Genomic DNA, 20,082 nt, shown 5'->3' with positions numbered 1-20,082 from the left:
TCAAGCTTTCTGACTCCAGTGTACCCTCATGTGGCAATACCACTGACAACTACTACTATCCACTCTTGCTGCCCTAAGTGTTACCTTGTTTGAAGCATGGATCAGATTTCTCTATGTACATTAAAAGTTGACAGTGATCATATGATGGAGGTACTATGAAAAAGAATAAAGCACAAATAGTTTAAATGAATTTCCTAAAGTCACATAGGAAGTAAGTGGCAAAATTGGACTTCAAACAAAGTCTGTCTAGTTTTGAATCTATTCTCTTAACTCTCTGCAATACTACCTGTCACATTTCATTGTATTTGTTGGCTTTGATGTCCTTTTCTGTTTTCTAGATTTTTCTTTTTTTGAAAGAAACATCTTTTTGCAGTGTTTAGTGTCTTGCATAACGTAGGTATTCAGTAAAGATTTGCTGAGTGGACAGAAGGTTGAATGAGTAAAGAGATCCTCACTTTTTTATTGGAATGTTACCTGTTGTTAATGATCTGAAAATCTAAAATGTCAAGGAGTGCTGAAACAAGGCTTTTAGAAGAGTAAATGCATACTTTTTTTGAAGTGAGTATTCACTTCCAGATTTTTCTGGGTTTACAGTTTGAATTTTTTTTTTTACTTGCTTTAAGCCAAGTTTATTTCCATAGGAAATCAAGAAGAAAAATAGCACTTTCCTCATAGAAGGTGTTGTGAGGATTGATAGAAGTAATACATGCAATATATTTAGAGCAGCACCTGATATGTAGAAAACCTGAAGGATGTTACTCTGACTGCTCTTTGAACCAAAGGCAGAAGAGAGTAACTATTAAGTGCATGGAATTTGATACTACACTGATAGGATGCAAAGTCCAGGTCCAGTGTTTATTAGCTGTGTGATCTTAGGTAAATTACTAATCCTATCTAACCCAGTTTCCTCAGTGTCTAAAATGGAATCATAGTATGTATCTCAACTACAGTGAGGATAAATTGTTCCAACTTGATATATACAAGAGTACCCTTAAGACTTTAATCCTCACCAAAATCTTTTGAGGTACATACTTTTATTTTACTATTTTAGTTCTAAGTATTTTACACTTAAATAGTCTATCTATCCATCCATCCCATTTCAAACAGTGCTCATTACATTGTAAATATAAGTGTTTGTTATTACTGTGATAATGTATTATTTATATAGCTTGACAGATGATATTTTCAGTATCTGTTGATTGCATTTATAAAAAAGAAGTCTAAGATGATTTCTCAGTTTTTATTTGGGTCTCCAGATAGCCAGTACTTTGAAATAGGTTATAAAAGAAGAAGAAGAATACCAGAGAATCCAGAATACCAAATATCCAGAATACCAAAGAATACCAGAGAATAGCTTGGTGCCACCACCTTAGGGTCAACTGGTCTATCCCAGTGATTATGTTATAAGGAAAAGACATGAGCTAGACTGTGAATTATACACAATAATATACAAAGAAATGTCTTGGTTGAGTCTGGGAATAAGAAATAATCAAAAGTAGCTAGATCTTAGAGTACTCAGCAAGATTTTACTAGATATGGACTTTATTTGTAGGCAATGAGAAGATATAGCAGAGTTATATTCAGTAAGTGAGGAAAACATCTGTATTTCATAATGAGTACACTTTGGAAACTGTATGCAGACTGGATTATCTATAAGAAACAAGAGATTGTAGATTTGGTAGGGAAGGTCTTCAGTAGTCCAAGTTGGAAAGATGATGAGGCTCTGGACTTGCGGAGAGGTGGGTAGGATGGGGAGAAGAGGCTAGCTCATGTATAAGAGAGGTAGAATCTGATCTGGATAACTGATTGGATGTGTGGGTAATGAATCAAGGGTGCCTTTGAGATATGAAACTTGGGTGACTGTTTGGAAAGCTGGGCCATTAACTAAGATAGGGAAGGTGTCTGGTTGATTTGGATGTGCATGTAGTGTGTCTAGGCAGAGACAGCTAGGAAGTGATTCACTTTGTGAGTCTACATTTTGGGCAAAGGGTCAGAGCTGAAGACACATGTTTGCTCTCAGACTCTGTGGAAAGAGGTGAGGTTAAGGAGAGAATAGTTAGGAATATTAATATTCAAGGAGTGGGCAGAAGAAACAGCCAATGAGAGAGAGAAGGGGACATTCGAGAAGTAGGAGAACTGAGAGAGCAGTTATTGAAGCTGAAGAGGTGAGGAGAGATTTTGTTCAAAAGGATGAGTGTTAAATTGCAGAGATGTGAAGTAGAACGGACACCAAAGAGGTTGCTTGTGATCTTTGTCAGAGCAAAGTCAATGGAATGTTGGGTCTGGAACCTAAATTGTCTGCAGGGGATCAGGGAGGGGATGGAAAATGAGATTATAAAGGCAGCAAACATGAACTGTTCTTTTCAGAAGTTTGATTTACAATTAAAGGAAAGAAGCCAGTGAAGATCATAAATTAAGGGGAATGTGGTGTTCAGAAGGGTTTTTTTAGGGTGGAGAAGATTTGGAAGATTGAGGAAAGAAACGAAAGAAGATCATTAAAGAAGCAAGTCATAGAAGGTCTTGCAAGAGAATTCATAATAGACGCTAACATTTATTGAGTGTGTACCATGTGCTGAGTACTTTACCTAGTAAGTACTTTTCATGTGCTAACTCATTAAACAAAGCCTACGTTCCTAACTGTTAGGCTATGCTGGGCAGCTCTCTAAAATAGGTCTAAGCATTAAGTATAGGTGGGGTACTTAAGTGATGGTGGATGCTTTGCCCAAGAGGTGGTTCATTGTTTCCTTGGAGATCAGGCATAGGAAAATATTCATCAGTCTGTAGGCTGAGAGTTTATACCTGATGGCTCCTTCTCCCGACTTCCTCAGTAAAATAGAACATCTGTTTTGAGAAGGAGGTGAAGAGACAAAAATCTGGAAGTAGCAAAGCGCTGAGAGAATTGCTACAAAGCTTAGGATTGTACTAGAATTAAATAAAAAGACTTCTGAATAAAAACAGTATTTTTATCTCAAAAATTTTGTGATCTGGGGTTGCTGGGTAACTCAGTCAGTTGAGCGTCTACCTTTGGCTCAGGTCGAGATCTCAGGGTCCTGGGATCGAGCCCTGCGTCAGGCTCCTTGCCCAGTGGGGAGTCTGCTTCTCCCTTTGTGCTCTCCCTCTCTCTCTTTCAAATAAATAAATAAATAAAATCTTTAAAAAAAATTTTGTGATCTATCGGGGTAGATAAGACAAGTAGGGTAGCATGTGTAAAGGGACATAACAGATACAGTTGTATAAGCATTCACCCAAGGTAGATACTGTATCTGCTTATGATGCAAGAGAATCAAAAAGTATCTCAAAGTATGTGTAATACTTGAAAGATAGTTTCATCAGGCAGTCCTGGGGCTTACTATCCTAGTCTTTCCAACTGACAGCAGGGTTGTTCAATGAGAGAGAGTTGTTAACAGGATTACAGGAAACTGAGGTTGGGGGAACTTAGCATCATGGGAGTGGCAGAAGAGGGGAAAACATACTTTTTTATAAAGCAAACACATTGCATTTATGTTTCAGGCCCTGCTTTAAATACTTGACGCAAATGATTCCATTTAATCTTTATAACAATCATATATGGGGAGAGTATTTAATTTTATTTTTTTCTATTTATTTTTACATTTTTCAAATGAGCTCTACACCCAGTATGGGGCTTGAACTCATGACCCTGAGATCAAGAGTTGCACGCTCTGGGGCGCCTGGGTGGCTCAGTGGGTTAAAGCCTCTGCCTTCGGCTCAGGTCATGATCTCAGGGTCCTGGGATCGAGCCCCACATCGGGCTCTCTGCTCTGCAGGGAGCCTGCTTCCTCCCCTCTCTCTCTCTCTCTGCCTGCCTCTCTGCCTACTTGTGATCTCTATCTGTCAAATAAATAAATAAAATCTTAAAAAAAAAAAAAAAAAGAGTTGCATGCTCTACCAACTGAATCAGCCAGGTTCCCTGGGGAGGGTATTATTATTATTCCCATTTTACAGATGAGACCACAGAGTAACAAAAATTACCCTAACTAGCCTAGGCACACATCTGGTAAGTGCCAAAGCCAGGACTCAGAACCCAGGTTGTCTGGCTCCTGAGCCTGTGCTCCTCCCTGCTGCATGATGCTGACTCCAGAATGGGGAAAACCTTGCTCTCCAAGCCCAAGAGAGCACCTCCTGTCCTTTCCCTTTCTCCATCTGAGGGCTTTCCCATGCCTCTCACACCAGTGACTCTTCAGGACTTACTGTCTTGACCAACAGAGCTACTGCATCACGCTTTTACATATGCAAGATGATAAATTTTGTGAGAACAAGAGCGTTATCTGTCTTTTTTGGTATTTGTATCCTAGCACTTGCCACATACCTGGCATATGGGAAACATGTAATAAATATTTATGAAAAAAATGAAAGAAAACATCATTAAGTCATTCAGACTTCACGTTTCTTAGCTAGGTAAGGACATATTTCAGAAATTGGGAATTTTTACCCTCATAAATTTTTACATGAAGATGAGTAACATTGATTAAGTGACTTGAAATCTTTGGTAAAGAGGGTCTTTATTAGGGATTCACAGCATGACAACAAAAACAAAAGTACTTTAGGAATCAATTTGCAGGTTAGCAAGGCCACAACTAATTTGTACACTGAATCTTCTGCTAACACGAATGTCTTTTGCTCGCGTGAATTCTTCAAGAATGTCCTCAAAACACTGAAATTATGCTTAATTACTTTCATGAGTCATTTGACTTGAAAATTGATCTTCAGCTTGGAAAAGCCTTAATGGCAAATACTACCAAAGAATGAATTGCAAAGATTTAAGGCTTAATTGGAGGGAGTTTGATCCGAGTGGGAGTGAAGTGATGAGGAAGAAAACAGAGCTGAATGTATGAACAAAGGAACAGTAAAAAACTGTCTCAGAACTGGCAGGAAAGGGGGTTTTTGAATGAATAGTCTCCTGAGGGAAACATGGAGTGGGGCCCATCTGCACACCAAGGACTCGATTTCTCCTCACTTCCACCATCCTGTAGGTTTCTTTCTGTTGGTGAGTTGAAAGGGCGTAGCTGATATAAAGGAAATAAGAAGCAAAGTTCTGAAGAGGGCTTTCTCATGTAGACTGCATGAGGGCAGGGCCTCTGTCGGGCCCACGGCTCTTCTCCAGCATCTAGATCACTTTCTGGCATTCATGGAGCTCAGCACATATCCAGTGATTGTAAGAACGAATGGTGTGTTGCAGCTACCTCAGAATCTCAGCTTTCCAGTGTAGTAGCAGTGTGGTCAAGGGAATATTCTCTGAACCAGCTTTCCTCTTTTAAAAATTATAAAAATAGGGGTCCCTGGGTAATGCAGTCAGTTAGCACTGGACTCTTGGTTTCTGCTGGAGTCATCAACTCAGGGTTGGGGCTCTGCACTTCGTGTGGTGTCGGCTTGGGATTTGCTCTCCTCCTCCCTCTGCTTCTTCCCCCTATGCGCTTGCGCTCTCTCTCGTGCGCGCTCTCTCTCTCTCAAATAAATCTAAAAAAACAATAAAATAAAATGATAAAAATAGTACCTACCTCATAGGATTGTTGTGTGGATTAATGGTGAGAACATATACATTTAGCAGAGTGCGTGGGCTGAGGTTAAGTCTGAGTCCTTCTTCCTGCCATTGGCCATCTGTGGGGGACCTTCCTGAACCTTTAGATAGCCAGGGACCATAACCATTCTTTCATTTAAGAAAATTTACATGCAACTCTGTGCCATTGCGCTGCATGCTGTCTACGCATCACCAGGCCATTGCCCACGGAGGTGTGTCTTGGCCTGTTCAGACTCTCCTCCCACTGCCACTCTCCATGGGAAAAAGCAGATGGAGAGGCGCTGGTGAGCATGACTAAGTCCATGGTGAAATGGGGAGGGAGCACAGTCATGAAGGCAAGGGGTGGGAACAGAAGCAGTCAGCACAGACCCCATAAAGCTTACACTGTGGAGACTGGCAAAGGGAAAAAAAAACCTTTCCCTGCCTCAGCTGCAGGAATCAAGCACATGTGATCTTGGAGGTTGAAACACCGGAGCATCCAGCCCTCTGCAGCAGCCTCTTTCAAGCCTGGGAAACAACAGGGGCCTGGCTGGCTACTTTAGGTTGTCAGCTGCCTCCCACCAGAGGCCTCTGGAAACCTATAAAGTTTTTTATCTGCCCCTTCCAAGTTGTCTGGGTTCAAAAAGCAATTTCATAAGAGACAATAATTAGGGGTTTTATAGTTCTTTTCTCTCTCTCTCTCTATTTGGGAACAGAAACCTTCTCCTTTATAACATGTAAAATATTGGTTCGGTGCGTACTCTGTGTCAGGCTCTGTGTTAGGTGCTTTGTAACATTTGTTTAGTGCTCGCCACAACCTATGAAGCTCCTATTAGCATCTTTTAAAAAAATGTTTTTAAATCTTAAAAATATATTTTTTAAAGATTTTATTTATTTATTCAAGAGAGAGAGCCCAAGTGAGGGGAGGGGCAGAGGGAGAAGAAGAGGCAGACCCCCTGCTGAGCAGGGAGGGCAATGTGGGGTTCCAACCCAGGACCCTGAGTTCATGATCTGAGCCGAAGGCAGACACTTAAGCAACTGAGTCATCCAGGCGCCCCAGCATCTTTTTTTCTTTTTTTTAAATAAGTGAGAAAAGTAAGCCAGGTGCTTTGTAACATTTGTTTAATGCTTGCCATGATCTATGAAGCTGCTATTATAATCTTTTTTTAAAAGAATTAGTAAAGTAAGCCTCAAAAAGGTAATTGTCTTGTTTATTTACATGAGTAGTAAGATTTAAAGCTGTGACTGAATAAGCCTCATGTCTGAAATATATACGGAGTGTCAAAGAAAAGGGTTAAAGGAGACCCACACGTGGATGCTGATGTGTAGAAAGGGGGGGACTGGTGGGGTATTCATTAAACAATGTCATCAAAAAAGATCAGGTTAAAGTACTGATGTTTTAAGCAGTGGGTTCTGAATAGTTCCTACCTAAGGGTAGTGTGTGAAAGGAGGTGCTAGAAAAGCTCTTGTATTTACATACAAAATGAGACAATGGGGCTCAGAGAGAAAGAAGGGAAGGATGGTTATGAAAAACGGAAAAGAAAAGGATTTTAAAAGAAGCTGTGAATATCTATATTCATGTATGTCTACTGAGTGAAAAGTGCCACTGAATAATAGAGTATGAACTCAAAGTGCCTGTTCACATCCACAGGCACTGACTATAAGAAAATATCAACAACAGAAGAGCCCCGGGATGCCATTTATGGGTAAAAGCTACTTATGAGAATGAGAAGACTCAGAGTGGGATTATTACTCCTGTTAGGTCCCTCTGGGAAGTAAATTAGGTGTTTGAGGAGGTATATGCAATTCTTTTAGATCTCTGCATTACATTTATTTCAGTGACAATAATGGAATTGCTGCCCTTGGCTTCCAGGGTGGGCTTTCTCAACTCCAGAAACTGAGCCCCTCTCTGTGCAAGGTACAGTGCTGGGGTTCTGAGAGAGAGAGAGGCTTAGGTCACACTTTCCTTGTTTTTAAGTAGCTTGCAAACCAGGGTGACAATATAGCACATCTATAGATATATGTGCAAACAACAGCCCAGCATATATATACCAGATAGGCATTTAGTCAGTATATGCTATATAGGAATTGGGTTGGCGGGGGGAGTTCGTTGCAGTTAATTACCTTCACTTATTCATTTATCCATCCATCCATTCATTCACCCATTCCATAAATATGCATTGAATATCAATATGATCTTCCATAAGACAAACCCTTGGATTAAAATGATGGCTATATCCGGCTCTCCAACTTAAAGTCTAATGGAATGGAGTTTGAATGATCAAATGCTCTTGGAAGAGTTGGATTACACTCTTGGATTATCTAGTCTCTGGGACAATCTAAAGACCCATGACAAGTGCTCTATTGATCAGAAGCATTTTTTAGAATAGAATGTTTCTAGATTTCAAGTTCACTGAGTGTTGCTCAGAGTCCCATAACAGATGTTGGCCTTACTAACACCCTTGCAAATAGTTAATCACACAGACTGCTCCTAAAACATACTTCAAAAAATTATTATAACATGATAGAATTTTAGAGCTGAGGAAGAACAAATTAATTATCAGTTTTATTAGTTTTTAATGCAAGGTTATTGATTTCCCTTAAGGATTCTTAAATATAATTATCATTATCATCATCTCTTGCAAGATTACCATGAAGCAGGTACTATCATTATCTCCATTTCACAGATGAGAAAGCTGAGCTTCAGAGTGCTGGGTGCCTGGACCCAGTGACACATACCAAGCAAGGAACAGAGCTGGGGTCCAGGCTCCATTCCAAACCTGGACAACCGACTCATGCTCTTTTCTACTTGTCTGTGTTATTCCCTTGGGAACTAAGGATTTGACAGTCACTTTTAATTTTTAAAAAGAGAGAATAGAAATTATAATTTTTCTTAAAGTATTTCATAGTGATGAATATTGAAAGGGTCCCACATGTGGTTTGGCAATATTGACAATTGCATACAAGTTAGGAATTAGAAATACCTCTTTTTAAGGGCCTCCTGGGTGGTTCAGTTGGTTAAGCGCCTGACTCTTGATTTCGGCTCAGGTCATGATCCCAGGGTTGTGAGGTAGAGCCCTGCATGGAGCCCCATGGTGAGTTCCACCTTGAGCCGCATGGGGAGCCCCGTGAGGAGTCCTGTGTTGAGCCCCATGGAGCTGCTTAAGATTCTCTCTCTCTCTCCTCTGTCCCTCCCCTCATGCACTAGCTCTTTCTCTTCCTCTTTCTCTCTCAAAGAAGTTATATATGTCTCCTTTAAATTAAGTGCCCTTTAAAAAAAAGGGGGGGGGGACCACCTTGGTAGATAAGCAGTATTTTATTCCACGCCTTTCATTTCCAGAGGGGGAAACTGGAACCAAATAAGTGAGGCCAGTTACTCTGAAGAGAAGCATTTGGAAGCTGAGGGAGTACAAGTATGTTCTAACAGTTGACAGAAAAATGAATTGAGGAGCTAGCTCACTAATGTTCAATAAATAGAGTAGTCCTCCTTATCTGTGAGATGTATGTTCTGAGACCCATAGTGGATGCCTGAAATCTCAGATAATACCAAACCCTATACACATGGTGTTTTTTCCATATATATACCTATGATAATGTTAGGTACAGTAAGAGATTAACAATAATAACTAATAAGAGAATAATTATAACAATATAGTGCAATTAAAGCTATGTGAATGTTCTCTCTCTCTCTCTCAAAATATCTTATTGTACTGTTCTCTGGCTTCTTGTGATGATGTGAGAAAATAAAATGCCTACATGATGAAATGAAGTGAGGTGAATGGCAAAGGCATTGTGTCATAGCATTAGGCTACTCATTGACCTTCTGGCAATAGGTCAGGAGAATCACCTGCTTTCAGACTGTCAAATCTCAGTTTACTAGAGTTTAAGTGAAACCACAGAAAACTAAACCATGGATGAGGGGTGGTGGGGACTACTTAACACATTTTTGTGGATCCAATTCATATTTGAATTGCATAGAACTACCATTTCTTTCTTCTTTTTTAAAAAAGATTTTATTCATTATTTATTCGAGAGCGAGAGAGAGCAAGAGAGAGCATGCATGAGCAGTGGGGAGGGAGATGCAGACTCCTGGCTGAGCAGGGAGCCCTACTTGGCCTATCTGATCCCAAGAACCTGAAATCATGCCCTGAGCTGAAGGCAGATGCTTAACTGACTGAGCCACCCAGGGGCCGCCCATTTCTGTCTTCTTAAATAGTGAACCATAGTACGGAATGGACAGTAAATCTTGATATTGAATCTTATCAACCTTAATTTAAAAAAATTCCTTGGGAGTAAAAAGAAATTCTAACCGAAAGGCATCATTATTATTCAAATGTGTGGAAGTTGGCAGCTTGCTGAGATGAGAACTCAGAATGTGGAGTTAACTAGTACCAGAGGTAAGAAAGGCATTCCTACATCTTTTTTGATGCCCTGGAACCTACTGCTCTCAAGGGAAGCAAAAATGATGTAGGCTTCTGAAAATGTAAAGAAGGAAGGCAAATAACCTACACTCGTCTATCTGTGTTTGGGTACCAAACACTTCTGACCACTAGTATTGAGAGCAATTCCGTCTGCTTCTTCCATCTGATCTGGTGTTCTTCAAATAAAGGTTGTTAATCACTATTCCATGAAGAGCAGCCAGACTGGGGCTCCTCCAGGATGGTCAGCTGTCTTCACATCCTGGTCTCCCCAAGGGCTTAGAACAAAAAGCCTGGAACAGATTAAGGGCTCCATATGTGAGCCCTGCTGGTTAAAGGGTTGAAGGAAATAATGAATAAATATCAACTATATCCCTAGAACTCTTAAGATGGATTTTACGGAGATGAATTTTCATATATATATATATATAAAGTTTGGCACCGGCCCTGAAGAATGTCTAGTCGGAGACTAGAAATGAATACTTTCATTAAGGGTAATCTGCATGGCATCTTCCATAGGGGCAATATGTTCAGCAATATAGCAGAGGACAGGGGACTTGCGGTATTCTCTTGGCAGAGGGTGTAGAAAGGGGAGGGGCAAGAAACCAGGTGTGTAAAGGGTGGCAAACCTTGTTTGGTGTGTGTGTGTGTGTGTGTGTGTGTGTGTGTGACCAAACCAAGGGTCTATTTGGGAAACTAGAATTGTGCTGGTCAAATGACCAGTTTATGAAACATGGAAAAACCAGGCCCAGGAACTTAGGCTTGATAGAACATGACTCTCTTAAGAGTCCCACCCTCCTTTTCTCCTAGAAGTTTAAATACAAATGTACCCTCACAAAGAGATGACAAACACTGCGACTGAATATGTGTACCATCTAAATCAAATAAGGTCTCTTTCAGGCTTTTGAAATGCAAAGTGCGGGCTTGCTTTCACATTTATTTATTTATTCATTCCACAAAAGTTTAGGGAGGACCTACTAGAGCTAGAATTTTGTTAGGAACCATGGGGGGTTGGGGAGGATGGGTACAAAGATGAATAAAACTGGGTCCCTATCCCCCAGGAGTTTACAAGAGGAGACAAACGTGTATACACAAGTCCTCACAATAGGAGCTAAGAATGTAAACACCGGATTTGGAGGGGTTGGGTTCAAGGAAATATTACATGGGGGCGATTTGGAAAATCAGAAAGGTTCTTTAGACAACGTGGTTTTTAAATGAGGTTTAAAACTCCGATGGAGTTCTCTCTCTCTCTCTCTCTCTCTCTGTGTGTATATATATATATATTTTTTTTTTCTTTTTTTTTTTAAGAGCCAGGGTCAAGGCTCCGGAAACCCATGCGATGGGGGATAATGTGGTGATGAACAGTGGTCTGATTTGGCTGGAGCACAGGGCTCCCTCACGGGTGCAGTGGGGCGATTTAGCTGGGTATATGCTAAATAACTGAGGCTGGGATCAGGTCAAAGGAAGCGGAAGACTTTAGTCTGCATCTCTGTGCTTTGACTTAAGCATCTTTGGGCCCCTTTAAAAAATTATCCTCCTCTTTCCTAAAGAGAGTTCTAGCAGTTTCGGGTGGCGCCCATTTCCTAAAGTCAACGCATAAGTTAAAGGTCTGCAAAGCTGTCCGTGGGTGATTTAAATCTCGCACCAGAAAAGGAAACGTGTGAGAGGCTGGGTGGGAGGTACGCACTTAACAACAACATCAACCCCCAAACGACACCAGCCCCGGGCGGGACAGACCGCCAGACAGACCCTAGAGCGGGACGCCAGCACCCTCCGGAGCTCGAAGCCCAGCACTGGCGGGCAAGGGGGAGAGGAAGAGAGGGAGGGAGGGAGGGAGGAAGCGCGAGAGGGAGGGAGGAAGAAAGGGAGGGAGGGAGGCGGCGTCATGTGATCCGCTTCCCTGCTCCTTTAAGCGTCCACAGGCGGCGGAGCGGCCACAATCACAGCTCCGGGCATTGGGGGAGCCCGAGCCGGCTGCGCCTGGGGAATCCGTGCGGGCGTCTTGCGTCCCGGTCCCATCCTCGCCGCGCTCCCACACCCCTGAAGTTTTGCAGCGCCCAGAAAGGAGGCGAGGGAGGAGGGAGCGTGAGAGGAGAGAGGGCAAAAAGCACACCCTAAAACATTTCAAGGAGGAAAGAAAAAGGGGGGCGCAAAAATGGCTGGGGCAATTATAGAAAACATGAGCACCAAGAAGCTGTGCATTGTTGGTGGGATTCTGCTCGTGTTCCAAATCATCGCCTTTCTGGTGGGAGGCTTGATTGGTAAGTGCGAGAGCTGCAAACTTTTCCCCCTTTCTGCCTTTTCGGGCCCCTTCCCTCTTTGCCTCTCGGGCTACTTGTTACAGTATCACTGCCTTGCTTCTATGATCTAATTAGTCCGGCTATTGTGCTTAAGAAAGCAGAGCTCCATGGGGCTCCGTGGGGCACAATCCAGTCTAGTGGCTAAGAGAAAAGGAGGGGAAAAAGTTTTGGCCTAGTTTCAGTATCCACTTGAAAGGAAGGAGGGGGGCGGCGGGGGTGGGAATCTTAAGCATGGCGACGGATCGCGCGAGGAAGCGCTGGGTTACAAAGTTGATTGCTGCTCCCCCCGCATTTTCCCGCGTTCCCCCCTTTTCCTCTCCGTTCCCTCCCAATCAGCTCCCGGAGGGCAACGTAATCGACTTTATTGGGAACAACAGAAGAGTCAGGGAATTGCGCCCGGCGCTAACCCGGGAGCCGGCTACGGGGCTGTGATCATTGCCGGTATAAACGCATTTGGTCGTCTCGGCTAGGGGGTGAGAGTTTGCGTTTTGGGTCCCGACCTTCCCGCCGGCTGCTTCCTTGCCGCACCCCCCACCCGCCGGTCGCGGCCGCGGACGGGTCTGAGAGGTGGGCCCGGAGGCGGGATGCGGTAGGGTGCGGTGGGAGAAAGTCCGTGGCTGGCGCTGCGGGTAGTTGGAGAGGCAGGAGGGGAAAAGCGTATCGGAAAGGTGTTGTTCTTGGCCCCCTGCCCTCTCGCGAGTCTCCCCTCCCCCACTTCTCAGAATCCCGGGAGCGGGTGATTCTGAAGCGCCCCCCGCCCCCGGTCGTCCCCGGGCGCCTAGCAGAGCGGATCCCGGCAGGTGACAGCTCCCCGGCCCCCGGCGACGGCGCCTCTCCCGGCGAGCAGCTCCGGGACCTCTGGGAGCCAAACAGGCTTCCGGGTGAAAAAGATGGTCTCACGGATCTTCCACTCGTAAAAACTCCTTCGTGCTGTCTCTCCATCTCCATCCATCCTCTAGCCTGGCCGCACACTCGCGTTCCCTTACCCCTCGAGATTTAGGACATCCCGGCACAAACTTCAGCGCCAACTTCGCGACGGGCGCGGATGGGTGCTTTTGCTTTCTTCTCGGATCGGTGAAACTTTGCGGAGTGGAGAGTCCACGGAGGGGCTTTCTCTGCCTGTCCCTTTGCGAGAGTCCGCGCGGCGCGGGCGTGAGAGCTACACAGGCTTGGGCACCTCGAGCCCTGTGTGTGGCGTTTCGTCTCCAGACTTGGGTTTGATGGGAACAAATTAAAGGGAGTCTGGTTCAGTAAATCACTGTTAACATCCAAGCTAATTGTTTTAAACAAAGGAGAGTGGGTGAAACTTCACCGAGGCAGAAATTTCTGAAGGAGATCATGCCTTTCTCTCTGTGTACGTATCCACAAAGCAGAAAGGGGTTCAGAGTTTTCCATGCTCATATTCTCAATTTGGGCCACACAGCTTAATCTTTTATTCCTGGAACGCACACCACTCAAACGCATAAACACAAGCGCGCGCGCACACACACACACACGCACACACAACAGGGTTTGGCTTTCCTGTTAGGAGCTCCTGTTTGGCTACGTGCAATCTCCATGTTTCCCTGTATTGGATTTTTCTAGGCTCCTAATACATTCTCTGCTGAGAGCTGAAGGCAGCCTTCCCTGTGCCCTCACAGTGATTATGCAGCGGTTACAATTACACCTCTTGTCTCCCTCGATGAGCAGTTGCAGTTAGATGCCATTGGATCTTGTGTGATTTCAGTGGCAGACCATAATTAAAATTTCTTGCACCTTGTGCTTTCAGAATTAAATTGGCCTATTATCCCTGTCTGACCTTCATCCTCTTTGAGGTTTTGCACAAGCAGCGAACCATTACACATAGTTCCCTGGTGTTTGTTGGTGTGTGTTTCTTTTTCTTTTCCTAAGAAGCTGATCTCCTAGCCTTGAAGAGCCCATTATCCACTGTTGTAGGTTTCTTAGGGCACTTCTTGAACTAATACAATTTCTAGCATCTTGGTACTGTGGAGAAAGGTGCAAGAGCACTGGTGTATAGCTGCTGGATATTAGAGTTGCCGTAGGATCACAACAGTTGTATGTTCAAAGAGGGGCTTGTCTGGAGCAAGTGGTGCCAGTGGTTGTTTTTCCCAGAGATTTTTGCCTGGTGACCATACGTGATAACCATCTCAAAAAGTTTGTGATATTTCCTATAACTAGATTCTTCTCAGTAGGTAAACTGCTTTAGTTCCAACTTCCTTGAAAAAAAAAATCTACATGTAACACTTCTTGGGGGAAATTGTGTAAGTTTACTGCTTAGCTCCCTTCCTTCCCCAATTGCCAAGGCTGTGTCCCCACTCTGGCCACATGCCAGAAGACTATAAAGATCAGATCCAGTTCACTTTAAACACTGAATAGTGACTTAGCCTTTATCTCAACCATTTAGAGGTGTTTTATTTTTTGTTTTTTGTTTGTTTGTTTGTTTTTTCTGTTAAATCTAGGAACTTGGGTACGGTACAAGACCCAAATATGGGGAGGAAATACCAACAAAAGGTTAGTGGGATGTTTTCCCACCAGAGTTCCCTAAAATGAAAAGCAGGTGAAACTGAGCAAAGAGTGAAATTTCACGAAAGTATAGGAGTGGAAACAGTAGTTGAAGAAGCAGTTTGTAGGCTGAAAAGTTGACGTAAACTTCAGAAACCTCCTCGTCCACTCTTTCCAGTGAGAGGAGAACGTCTTTACTGCTCAATTCCCCTGATAAGTGGGAAGTCAGGTGTGGGGTTGGGGGCAATCTGAAAAGTGTCTTTTCAGTGCATCTGCAGAGGCTGAGTGAGAAAATGCAATCTTTGCTTTGAATTGGCCATAGTATGTTACTTTTTTTTTTTTTTTGTACGCTTCTTTTTGATCTCTGTTATCGCCCACCCATTGAAGAAAACATGACAACCTAGGAAGAGGAGGACCTGTAATGGCAAAGCTCCTGATTGTAAGAGTATAAGTAGCCCATACACATATATACAAAACACAGCAACCAACCACCACCCCCAAACAATCATGACAAACCATGCACTCCAAATTGACCAGGCAAATCAGTTAACCAACAAGTTTCATTTTCCTCATTGGTAGAGTTTTAGATTATGATTAGACTGGTATTTGGTTGCAACCTTCTAGAATTGATGGGGAAAATTTAAACATTAGATAAAAAGCAAATAGGAGGGATTGGTTTTTCATGTAGCCAGCTTAAATATTCCCCTATCCCAGTGGCCTTCTTAGAACCAAGTTTTTTTCTTGTTTCCTGCTTGTTTTGGTTGTTAGTTGTTCTTGTGCCGATGTCTCTATACTGCAAACCTTTAATGATATTTTGTAAAAAGACTCTAGAAAGCAGTATCTTATATGGTAGAATTTGGGGTATTCAAAAATTCACTGAACTATGCCATGCCTCTATAAAAACTTTGAGCCATTATAAAATCATGCATCTGATTGTTTTCTTAGGTGTTGAGAAGGGTTCTTAAGTGGCAAGCTTCTTTAGTATTTAGAATATATTTAAGCATTTAAGAATCCCTAAAGGAAGAGAAAATATTTTAAAGATGTAGCCTAATCTTTATCCTCCTTAAAAATAAGCCTGCGGAAAATGTAAAAAAATAATTTCCCTTTGATTTCATGTTTGGTAATTTAATTTAGGGAGCGGCAGCTACAGGGGTGGTAAAAGAGGGGCGGGGAAGGAGATCATGTGCCCTGAAACAAGAGTGCAACCTACTAAAAATCATGAACTTGAATCCCTGGCCCATTATGTGCAATTTGCTCAGCTTCAAATTAGTCATGTCTGGGGGATATACTGGTTGAAAAAGCAGGTCACTGTTGCCACCTGTCCTAAAACTGTGAAAAGTATGATGATCAGAAGTGAATGAATAAAAAATTATTGCATTGTTTTAAGCATACCATAAATGAGACTATCCCAAACTTAAACTCTGAATAAATATCATATTTTATCTTGAGAGAGGGTTGTGTTCTTTCAAAAGCTTACCATGAGTAACCTTTTTTGTTTTTTAATGCTGAGAATATTTTACACACACACACACACACACACACACACACAGAAACATATATAATCAGTTTTCTCAATTTTTACATGGACTTATTTACTGCTTTTCAGTTATATAGCCCATATTATTGTGCTGTTATTATTTAAATGGGAACTACTGATAATCTTGATTGCAGTCCATTTATGTGAATTTTTGTTTCTGCTACTATTGTTTATTTGGAAGCTGCACGATTTTAAGAAATTAAGTAAAATTAGAATTATGCAGAGTTTGTAAAGGTTTGCTTCTCAGTTCATTAGATTTTAAGCTTATTGTGGTATATATTATATTTTAGCATGTATTGATAATGTAATGCCTGTTATCCTACAGTGTTTGGGTAGCTGGTGAGAATCTCAAAAGAACTAATTAGTTGGCTTTTGGTTGATATTCCACTTTTTTCCCCCCCCTGTATTTTATTCTTCTTTTTGTTTTGCAGAATTTCATACCTGACTAAACCATGTCATTTTTTTTCTCTTTGTTAAACAACTGGAGTATCTAACGTGGTTTGTAGGAGTACTGTGCAATCTCAAAAATTTTTCTAAAAAGGTGGGAAATTTAGTGGAAATTATGTTATTGATTTAAAAATTAATTACTTGGTTATTGTAACAAAATCATTCTTGTTGTAATAATTTCTAATCATGCTTTCAGCTAATCATTCTGTACAGCCTGTCTAGCCTTTTATTGGAACTTTGCCTTTTCCTCATTCAAAGTGAGAATCATTTCCTTGAGATAATCATGTCATGTATGGCTTTGTAAGGTTCTTAGATCTCCTGCCTGGATTCAGATCTAGACTCTAAGCCTTTCCTAGCTAGTTGACATTTTGCAATAATTTGGCCTTTAAATTTTTTTAAAAATTCATATAGACTGGAGAAAGATTCTTACTTTATCTCCCTCCTAAAGGTGTTTCTATGGAGATTTAGAATTTGAGATTATATGAATGTCCTTGGCTTAGAGTTCATATGTATCACCTACCTAACATGCAGAATATTGATTAGAGCCTGCTGTGTGCCCAGGATAGGGTTGCAGTGCCAGCTGGGAGTTGGGAAAGAGGGGACTTGAAGCCTGAGTAACCTAGGAGAGCCAGAGGTTGAAAAGAGTGCTTCTTAATCCAAGTTCACCAGTGAAAGATTTCCTATGATGAAGTGTCTAGTGTCAAGATAATTCTCACTTATTTACTGAGAACATGTGAAATGAGAAGCCCTGTTAATTATACTGTCAAATAATTATATTAATATTTCATTTTTGAAATAAATGTACTACTAAAATAATGTAGCAAATGTTTAGCATGTTAGTTAAATATACCAGACCTTACCCAATTTAATCCATGCAAAGCCTTACCAGATTGGTAGCACTGTACCTATTTTGCGTGTAAGTAAACTGAGATTACCCAGTGATTCAAGATTATCCAGCCAGTTAGGGTCAAAGTTCTGAGTGGACTCCGGTCCATCTGACATCAGAGCCATAGTCCTCAACCATCAGGTTATCCTGCCCGCATCTCCCAAAGCCTTGACTTTTAAGATTGAATAAATGTGGTTTAAATCCAGAAGGAGAGGATGAGTAACACTATAAATGGAGCTGCTTTCTCATTTTAATCATTAGGTAACCCATCAAATGGAAAAAAAAAAATCCAGTATGATGATAAATGGAGTTGAGCTTTACATAACAGCAGTGTCTGGCCAAGGCTAAGGGAGGACACCTTTTGAGAAGTCTGCATATGCCCATCTGACCAATTTCTTACAGGTTCAAACTCGTTCCTATAATGGTTCTGAATCATCTAGTTGGCTGAGCAGCTAAGTTCATGATCCATAAAAGCATTTGAGTTCTACTCTAAGGAAGATTACTCGATTTTATTTTCTCAAGTTAGTGTTTTAACATATTTTTGTAGTTACATACATCAGGACTTTTCCAAAGGAAGAAAAGGAATCAATCAGTTGGAGAGGCTTATAGAGGGTGTGGATTGGCAGGGTAGAGCAATGGAAAGAAGAGCCTTTTACTTGAAGTTGACAATTCTCTTCTCCAAAGGAAATTTCTGTTTGTATACACACCCATGCCTAATAATGAGAACATCTCAAAGAAGAGGCTTTCATGCTGACTCCACGAATAGGTACATTTTGTTCTGTGGAAAAAATGCTGATAGACTTTGTCTATTCAGGGATTGACAGCTCTCAATTTTGATAGGGACTCTTAAGAAATGATGGGAGACAGGGACCATCAAGACGTGGAATGAGCATGTCTGTTTCATTTATGTCTGTGTCTTCTCTGAGGGATCGTAAGGGTGGCCTAATAGAATAGACAGATGTGCCCAATGTGGACATTTCTGAGAGAAGATTCTGAATGGGGAGGAGGATGGGGGTGAAGGGGAGCTTGAGGAATTGTTGATTTCAAACTTGATGATGAAATGTGTTGCAATTACCATTTTCATAATAGGGCTAACCTAAAAGGATTGCTAAATACCAGAAAAGAACAACTTGTGTGTTGGAATACAAAAATACTTAGGTTCACCTCTTTGCTTTTTACTACCGCCTCTGCTCCCCTGCTTCCACCATATTCCTCCTCTCATTAAATTTTATAGGGGAGCAAAAGCAATAATCAGATTGTCCTCAGACCAGTAGCGAGGGATTTGGTTAATTATGATTTGTTGCTTCGTGAGGATTTATTGAGTGGCTTTGGAAAGTATTTTACATGTACTGATTCAGAACTGTCTTAACTACCTAGAGAAGCAGGTGCCTTCTCCAGATCTCAGATGCATCAGATGCTCATTTAAGGAACTTTCCAGAGGGGACAGAGACAGTAGATGAGAGGGCAGGCGCTCAAGCCACATGATCCTTGACCAAATCCTAAGTCATGTTCTTATGTCTAACGCCACTCCCCTGTTGTTCCCTCAGTTTCTATAGGAAACAAGGTGTTGAGTGTAATAAAATTGATTCTACACACATTCCGTAAAAGATAGAAGCTTAGTCTCCTCCTTTTCTGTTTCTACCTCTTTCCCAAACCACATACTCCGATCACTGCATGGGTACTAATCATTGCCCTATTACTTCCTAAACAAATGATCCCAGTTTTGTATACAGCAGCCATTGTCAATGTTGACCAGTGCTTGCAGACCATGCCAGAGAGGGCCAGACCTGAGAAAATAACTCCCTAGCTCCCTCCAAAAAGAAATTCTTGCACACAGCAAAGAGGAACTGAGTTGTCATTGAAAATGTGTCAAAACAACCAAACTTCCGAATGCCCTGAATGCCTCCTGGATTTAGCATACAGAATGGATCCTGCATATGCTATTGAATACAGAAGAGGGGAATGTGGGTGTGGGGAAGAAAAACTAAGCCCTCTATAGACCTACGAGGCTATCCCTTTGGGACGTAGCGTGTACTTGGATTTCTAAAACCTATAACCGATACCATCCACTTCCTCCAAATTGAACTAGTGTTTCTATCTCTGTGCCTTTTAAAATTCTGGGCCTTCAAGGGCAATTTTCTGCTCCCTCTTTTTCCTTCCTATTCCATTCTCTTAATATTTCCTGGTAAAGAGGTGTTCTTTCTTCACTAGCCCCTAGGAATTATAGGGCCTTCTTAAATTCCTTAATTACCTGGGTTAACTCAGAGGCTTGATCCACAAATAGACATTTCCAAGAGAGAAGAGGTAATTGAAAGAAGCGGCCAAGTTATGACATTTGTTTTGGCAAGGCGTTATGATTTTTCGTTAGAAAGAAAGTAATGTATCTGTAAATAATTGGCTCAGTTTTTTTGCAAAGCCCAGATTCATAAGGCCAACTAAGCTCATGAGACCGGGGGGCCCGTTAACTGCTCCCTTAG

General features: G+C 41.8%; 1 protein-coding gene across 1 annotated transcript in view; it reads left to right on the top strand.

The window, feature by feature from the left end:
- Positions 1-11,826: 11,826 nt before the first annotated feature.
- Positions 11,827-20,082, top strand: part of WLS (Wnt ligand secretion mediator) — a 100,609-nt gene continuing 92,353 nt past the window's right edge. Inside the window, exon 1 of the mRNA XM_032870074.1 lies at positions 11,827-12,194. Within this exon, the coding sequence (XP_032725965.1) occupies positions 12,089-12,194 (106 nt within the window). The 5' untranslated portion in view covers positions 11,827-12,088. The remainder of the gene's footprint in view (positions 12,195-20,082) is intronic.

Source organism: Lontra canadensis, unplaced genomic scaffold, assembly GCF_010015895.1.
Source record: "Lontra canadensis isolate GAN:19392208 unplaced genomic scaffold, GSC_riverotter_1.0 scaffold40, whole genome shotgun sequence".
NCBI lineage: Eukaryota > Metazoa > Chordata > Mammalia > Carnivora > Mustelidae > Lontra > Lontra canadensis.
This window is presented reverse-complemented; position numbering and strand designations above follow the sequence as displayed.